The 8,491-nt window shown below is 37.4% G+C and overlaps 1 protein-coding gene across 9 annotated transcripts in view; it reads left to right on the plus strand.

Annotated features, from left to right (window-relative positions):
• The window catches only part of Tfdp2 (transcription factor Dp-2), a 227,714-nt gene that overhangs the window by 171,494 nt on the left and 47,729 nt on the right, over positions 1-8,491 (plus strand). For all 9 annotated transcript variants that reach the window (XM_023712970.1, XM_023712969.1, XM_023712975.1 and 6 more), the window contains one exon: positions 182-229. In XM_023712970.1, the coding sequence (XP_023568738.1) occupies positions 182-229 (48 nt within the window). The remainder of the gene's footprint in view (positions 1-181; positions 230-8,491) is intronic.

The following is an 8,491-nucleotide window of genomic DNA, read 5'->3' on the forward strand; positions in this document are numbered from 1 at the left end:
AATGACTATTGTGTTGTCATGTCTTGTCCTATGACAAAATGAAGTCTTTATATTATGTACCTATCTTTTATATTTTTGTCTTTTGATATATTCAGTATAGAATTAGACAAGTTGTAATAAATTCTTCGTGGATACAGTTGTGTTTATGTGTTATGTTTATGCTATCTTTTTGTCTTTTTAGTGATAGAAAACGGGCTAGAGAATTTATAGAATCTGATTTTTCAGAAAGGTGAGTATGAATGCAAAAATTACTTAGGATTCCACTATGTAGAAAGTGGTTTAAAGTAGTTCCACTTTAATAAGTAATGAGATAACTAACTTCATTTGGTTTCTATTGTTATTCCATTCTTCATCGAATGTTTTAGTTCATTTATAATAATTGTATGGTTTGATAGAAATTATCCTGTGATACTACAGTGTCACTTAATCTTTTTTTGGGAGCTAAAACCTTCTACCATAGATAGTCTATGTTGCTCAGGCCCAAATTTTTCAACAAGTTTTCCTAGCTAGGAATGGTGGCCCATGACTGTAATCCCAGCTCTCAGGAAGCTAAGGCAGGAGGATTGCCATGAATTGAAGGCCAGCTCCAGGCTACCTAAGCAAGTTCAAGCCAGCCTGCACTACATAGTGAGATCCTATCTCAAAAAAAAAAAAAAGAAAAGTAAAAAAGTTCTACTAAAAATATTTATAAGGCCCAGGGAGATAGCTCAGCAACATAAGTGCCTGCCTGGCTAGCACAAGGTCCTGAGTTCTGTCCCCCAATTCCAAATAAAATGAAATAATAAAAATATTAATAGATCATGGTAAACTCTTACTTCTTAAATATTGCATTAGGTATGATACCACCTTTCCTTAAAAGATGGGATATGATCAAAAACATAATGAATGCTTAAATTTTTAAAAAAGTAATAGATAACTCATTGCCATTAACCTCTCTCAAAAGGTATCCCCAACACGCAGCAGTCCATTATTCCTGCCCCTTCCTGAGCCACTCATGAGCATGTAGCTGCACTCTTGTGCCTGCCTCAGTGTCCTGAAGCCGTTCACAGCACTTACTATGCGTGGTCACTTTGATTTTAGAGGAAAGGCTGGAAGCCCCAGTGCCAGCTGTGGTGAATGAGGACCCTGTAAGCTTACCTTCTGGTGGGACAGTGCTCAGTGACAGTGTTCACTCCTCAAGAAGACTTCTAGCATCGCTTCATAAAGTGGCGGAGACACCAGGATAGGTGGGCTCAAAAGTCTGAGGAAGATTAATGGCAGTGTATCTTTCACTTTAATAAATTTTTAAAAATTTAAGCATGGGGAGAGGAGGATAAATAAGAAATGTATGTGCATTTACCAACTCCTCACAACCAGTATAATCATTATGTACCACAAACATGACAACAAAAGCAACTAAAACTAAAATAATACCCAAATTTTAAGTGATTGCTATATATTTTGATCTCACCTGGTAGCAGCACAGTACTTCTCTGTTCTGGTTGTGCATCAGAATCACTCATGATCTCAGTAAAAGTTCCTACCCAAGTCTTTTAGCTCCAGCTCTAAGAATTAGCACCTTGGGACCTGGGTAGGCTCTGCTGTGAGCACTTAATGTGGCACCCCTGAGACAAAGCCCAGGAGTGAGCCCCTCCGGACAGTAAGTGAAGGACATATGTTTCCTTGCATGAAGCAAGTGCTGCTGTTGTTCTTGGTGGCATTTGTTGCTTGCTTCTTGGATCTTAACTATTTTGTGTTTCATTTCATTTTGTTTTTTCAGCACTGGGGATTGAACCCATGGAGCCCTGAAATACATCCTTAGCTTTTTTTAATTTTACTTTTGAGACAGGATCTTATTAAGTGTCCCAAACTGACTTGGAACTTGTAATCCTTCTGCCTCAGCCTGCTAAGTAGCTAGAACTACAGGTGTGCACTCGAAGTTCTTAACTATTTTGAAAAGACAAAGTCACATCTGAAGAATTGTTGTGTTATATAGAAACACATGATGAAATGATTTTTTTCTCTCTGGTAGAAAGTCCTATTTCTAACTCACGTTAGTCTTTCTTGGTGTTATTCTTGGAAAGGGCACCAGAACAGATTCATACAGACTCTTACGATGTATTTAACATGTTTAAATTCTTAAAAATGGAACATTATGGGGCTGGGCATGGTGGTTCACACCTATAATCTCAGCATTCAGGAAGTTGAGGCAGCAGGGTTACCATACATTCAAGGCCACCCTGGACTACAAAGTGAGTTTAAGATCAACCTGAACAGCATAGGTTATCTTAAAAAAACTGAAGGAACTCTTGGAGCTAGAGGCCTAGTTTAGTAGAATAGCACATACATAGCATGCTCTAGCCCTGGACCTAATTTACAGTACCATTTACGTGTACACACAGATAAACTATTCAGTGATTATGAAATACCTGTATACTACAAACAAGATTCTTTTCACTCTCATAAGAGAATCCTGAAGATCACATATAAAAAGTGCTAGATTAAATATATTGGGGTGGGCAGGGTTTGGTGGCTCACACCTATAATCCCAGCACTTGGGAGGCTAAGGCACAAAGACCAAAAGTTTAAGGCTATCTTGGCCTAATAGTGAGATCTGGTCTCCCCAGCAAAAGGGGAGGGGGGTAGTTATTAACTGATTTATTTATCCCTCGTCTGAAATGCTTGGGAACAGAAATGTTTCAGATTTCAGTGTTTTGAATTTTGGCCATTTGTATAGACTTTTCTGGTCCATACAAATTCAGGCATACCTAGTGCCAATGCAAACCACAAACTTGGGCTGGGGCTAGAGCTCAGCAGTAGAGCACTTTCTAGTGTGCAGGAGGACCTGGGTTCAACCCCTAATACCACAAAAAAAGAAAGTAAAACCAAAAATTTCCCAGTGTCATTTTGGTGCTCAAAAACTTTCAGATGTTTGTATTTTGGAATTAGGTATGTGAATCCTAGATAACCATTGATTCAGCTTTCCTTTTCTATATTTAGTTCAGCTTCTCCTTTTTTAATGTCTGTCTTTTATTATTTGACAGGGGTGAGTGTACCAGTGATTGAACCTAAGGCCTTTGTACTGAGCTACATGTCCAGTGCCCCCCTTTTCCCTCAGTCTTTTTTAAAAATTTTGAATCTTGAGACAAGGTGTTGCTAAGTTGCCTGGACTGGGCTCAAATTTGCAATCCTCTTGTCTTAGGCTCCCAGAAAGCTCTGATTACAAGTAGGTGCCACTATGCCTGGCTATTTTTCTTTTAAGTATAACTTTTTTTTTGTGGTTGGCTCAGCCGCCCTCAGGGCTGGACTGGCACAGCATTAGCATGGCATGTGGTGCCAGGGATTGAACATGTCCTTGCACTTTGCCTAAGCTTGCCTAAGCAGGCACTTTAGACCACTGAGCTATCTTGCCAGCCTTGACGTGTAACTTTTCTGTAGTATTTCTTGCCCTCAACCCCAGTGAAACCACGAAGATTACTATGTATTGTTTCCTTTCTATTCCTGTCCTAAATGAATAGTAAGAGTTAATACAGTGGTGTAGCATTCTTTCTTTGTACTCATTTACTGCCTTTTAAATTTAATTTTATTTTTAAAACTAATTTTATTGAGAAACAAATAGCAGTAGGACAGTTTCAATAATTAATACATTGCATATTGTTGTCTTCATAGTGGTTATTCATAGTATAAGATGCAGACATGATATCCAGTCCACAAACACTATTAGAGCAAATCTTCTTATTCATTGAATTAAGAGAAAGTAGCTGTATATCTTTCCTACTATTTTGAATATACAGATTCAAAATGGTCCTTCATTTGTATCCTCTTTTTTTGGTTAGTTTCGTCAGAGAAGGGTAGTCCATTGTCATTTAAATATTGTAGGTGAGTGAATTCAGCAAAATATTCCAATATAGTCCAGTAATCCTTTTTTTAAACCCAGGGCCGGGGCCGGGGAGATGGCTCAGTGGAATAAGTGCTTCCCTGGCAAGCGCAAGGGCCAGAGTTCTAATCCTCGGTGCCGCAAAAAAAAGAAGTTACTAAACCCAGGGCCTTGTGCATACTAAACACAGCTACTCCTCTGCTGAACCATATCCCCAAACCCTTAGTTTAATTATACTTAAAAAGATTCAGTCTTTGTATAATAAACTAATAATTCATAATAAAGTAATTTAGAGTATAATAAGAAACAGTAGTCAAAATCCATGTGCTTAAAACCTGTGTACTGCTTCAGTAATATTTATCAAATCATTCATCCAGAAAATATATTTTGAAAATCTGTAAAGTGTTGGAATATTTTAGGCATTGGAGGTAATAAGAATTAGAGAGAAATCTCTGCCCTAAAGAATTTTATATTGGGAAAAATCAGTAAGCATATAAAATAATTTTTAGATTGTAGTAGATGCTATATAAGAGGTGCTTTGGAGAGTGAAGGATAGTGGTTACCTCACGAAAGCTGTCTCTGAGAAGGTAATGTTGGAATGCAAAGTAACCACAGATGGGAAAGTTAGTCCTTTATATTTTGTCTTTTCTTGGGTCAAGTTAAAAATACAAAATTATTTGATTATTTTGGCGATTAAAAATGTTTCTTGCTAAAAAGAATAAGCATTCTTTTTAGGGCAACCTATTGAGGATCCCTCCTGTCTCTCAGGAGCTATTCCTAGTCTCCATTCTTATTCCCCAATATGTTTTCCTACTCTTAAAAATAAAATGGGGGCCGGGGAGGTGGCTCAGTAGAATAAGCACTTGCCTGGCAAGCACAAGGGACTGAGTTCAATCCCCATTTTTGGGGAAAAAAAAAAAAAAAATGAGAGAGCACGTTTTATAATTGTATGACATCATCTCAAGGGAAAAAAAGAACTTCTTGGTAGAACATAAGTTTAGCACATGTAGGACCCTGAGTTTGATCCCTATTACTGTAAAAAATAAAGTTTTTATTATATACATATTATGTATACTTATCTATAATTCCTTATTGAAATGGAATACGTTTATTATAGCTTTCACCTAGGCTACATTGAATAGTATTACAAATTTTAGTTGTATGTTACCTGTGTAAATAATAAATTGTTATTAGTTGGGCATGATGTGACACACCTGTTATCCTAGCACCTGGGAGACTGAGGAAGGAGGATCGCTGGAGTTCAAGGCCAGTCTTGGCTACATAATGAGTCAAAGGCCAGAAGAACTGCATAGCAAGGCCTTATCTCAAAAGACAAACAAACAAATGAAGGTGGCCGTGGAGAAAGGAGAAAGTGATTTTTCAAGTTAGGATCTTAATACTTTTAAAAACATTTAAGTATAGGTAAAGTATATTTTAAATTATAATTTAATTTAGAGGAAATAAATAAAACAAACTATTAGTGGGTTTCACACTGTACAGAGAGTGGCTCCTAGAACTGTTGATTGTCCTGGATATTTCAAATAAAGGGAGGCACACAGCATATGGTCCTTTATAGCTGGCTTTATTCATGAGGCATATTCTTAGGGTTCACCTATGCTGTTATGGAATGTGTAGGCACTGCATCCCTTTTACTCTTGAATCGTATTCTGTTGTGTGGATATGCACATTTTACTTTTCATTCATTGATAGACATTTTGGGTTGTTTCTACTTTTTGCCTGTTGTGAATGGTGCCACTATAAACATTTGTTAACCAGTTTTTGGATGAATTTAAGTATGGAATTAACTGGGTCATATAATTACTTTTCATTTAGTCTTTTGAGTAGTTACCAGACTTTTCCAGAGTTACTGTCCCATTTTACATTCCCACCAGCAGTGTGTGAAGATTGTTTTTCCTCGTCCTTGCTGACTTGTGCTAGGGAGACACACATGGTACCCCTGAGACACACTCTTCCCTGCACTTCTCGTCTGTTTTATTGTAACTATGCTAGTGGATTTGAAATGGTATTTCATTGTGGTTTTTATTTGCATTTCCTCAGCTACTAAATAAATGGGTTGGCACTGCCCTTGTGCCCATCTCATACTCCTGGCACTCTAGGAAGCTTGGGCAGGAGGATCTCAAACTCAAGTCCAGCCTTGGCAATGTAGTGATTTAGCAAGATCCTGCTTTACAGTTAAAAAGAAAACTCAGCCAGGTATGGTGGCACATGCCTGTAATCCCAGCATTCTGATACTACTAGGGTTGACCCCAGATGAGGAAAGCAGTCTAATGCTGAAGCTACGTTCCAAACCCTTTACAATGTTCTTTTATTTTGCAATAACTATTAGAGTCTCAATGAATTGCCCACACTAGCCTTGAACTTGTGATTCTCCTGCCTCAGCCTCCAAAGTAGCTTTGGTTACAAACATGTGAACACTGCCCAGCTTAATACTTACTTTTATAATATTTTTACAACCTTCTTAATTTTTTTATGACCTGAGCTACTGGGGCCAGTTTTAAATTTTTCATTTAAAATCATTAAGTTGGAAAAGTAAATTATGTACTGTTATTTTCTAGCGCTAGGGATTGACCCTGGGTTTGTGGATGGTCGAGAGTGCACTAGCACTGAGCTTTCACTCTCCAGGAGCCCCCAGCACCCTGAATTAGGCACAAGTTTCTTTTTAATGTATTTTTGGAACCTGGAATCTCAGAACCTTGTGCTTGCCCCACATGCACTGTGCCACTGAGCTACTGGCCCCACTAGTTTCTCACTGTAATTTTGATTTCCATTTTCCTGATAAGTGAAGAGCAGCATTTTTCATGTGCAAATTGACATTTTTTTCCTTCTCTACTTTTTTTTGTGTGTGTGTTTTAAATTTCTGTCTCTGGAAAATTGAGTATTCGAGGCCTGTGCCCATTTTTAAATTAGGTTTTGTTGTTAGGTTGTAATTCTTTATTAGGCATTAGCTTTTGACATTTTTCTGCTAGAAAAAATGTTTGCTTCCTCTCTCTCTTTTTTTTTTTTTTTTTTTTAGATAATGTGTAGTTTAGGCTGATCTTGAACTCACTATGCAGCCCAGGCCAACCTCAAAATCGGGGTGATCCTCCTGCCTCAGCTTTCTCAGTGCTGGGAATATAGGCGTGTGCCACCATGCACAGCTGTTTGCTTAACTTTCAAAGAAATAATGTACTGAATTGGTTGCCCTATGAAATTTCCTCTTTGTTTATTGCAGGCACTGAATATTTTAGCCTCCTTTGTTGAACTCTTACATAGTTTTTATTGGTTGGCTGGTTAGTTGGTTGGTTGGTTGGCGTTTGGTATTGAAAATTGAACCTAGGAGTGCTCTACCACTCTTCTAAAGCTCCAGCTTTTTTTGAATATTGGGACAGGATCTCACTAAGTTGTCCACACTGGCCTGAAACACGCAGTCTTCCTGTTTTGGCCTACTGTGGACATTGAGTGAGATTTGGTGGGATGTTCTATTAACCTTCCACTGAACACACTTAAGTTCTTGATTCAGCTATTACTGAGTCTGCCTGGCAATCTTAAATTGTGTCTGAAAGTTCTAGAAGTTCCTACATGGTACATTCCTGTAGTGTGCCAGGTTTAGTTTTATGATCTCATTTAATCCTCTCAATAACCTGTGACACATATATTTGTGTCACAGTTGTTTAGATAGACTGGATGAGTTAAGTAATACAAATTCCTTGAAATAGATACCTAATACATAGTTCACCAGTTTGATGAGTGTGGCCATCAGCATTCTAATAGTAGTTACAAGTTTTAGGAGGTCCTCTTACAAAAATTTGGGATATTTTGTTTTGTTCATTGGTTTGGTTTGGTTTGGGATTTTTGCTGTATAGGGTATTGGGCCCACAGTTTTGCACTACAAGTGCTCTATCATTGAGCTATGTCCCCAGCACTATTTTTATTTTATTTTGAGACAGGTTCTCACTAAGTTGCTCAGACTGGCCTCGAATTTGTGATCCTCCTGCCTCAGCTTCCCAAGTATCTGAGATTACAGTCATGCGTCACCATGCCCGGCAAGTTTCTTCTTTATATATTATCCTTGTGTGACTACAAAGGACAAGTTAGTCAAGTGATTATATAGAACTACCCTATGATTATCTTATCTGACTGCTGCCTTTGAAAAAATAAAGACCTAGATTTAGATTTTTAAAAAGTCTTTTACTACTGGTTTTTAAAAAGTACATAACCACTGAGTTGAGAAATGTATCTAATAAGTCATTATCTAATTTTTAGCATGATTATAAGATTTTACATTCAATATACTTTTTTCAAAATAATTTCTGCACTTCTATTTTTAGCAGTCTTTACTTACTTTGCACTTAACTTGTATCAATTATGTAAATTTTGTGTGACTAGCCATGTATCTAAATATACCAAAGTGCAAATCAAGAAGTGTAGATTTTGTATGGAAATGTATATTTCTGGTGTTTCCTTCCATTTAGAAGCACATTAAGTTTGGTTACCCTTCTTTTTATGATAGAAACACCACTAGTATTTAATGCCTAGATGTACAAAAATTCATTGTGGGTTGCAATTAAGGTTATTCTTTTTTTTTTTTTTTGGTGGTACCAGGGATCGAGCTCATGACCATGTGCTTGCCAGACA

Source organism: Octodon degus, unplaced genomic scaffold, assembly GCF_000260255.1.
Source record: "Octodon degus isolate 3935 unplaced genomic scaffold, OctDeg1.0 scaffold00028, whole genome shotgun sequence".
Taxonomy (NCBI): domain Eukaryota; kingdom Metazoa; phylum Chordata; class Mammalia; order Rodentia; family Octodontidae; genus Octodon; species Octodon degus.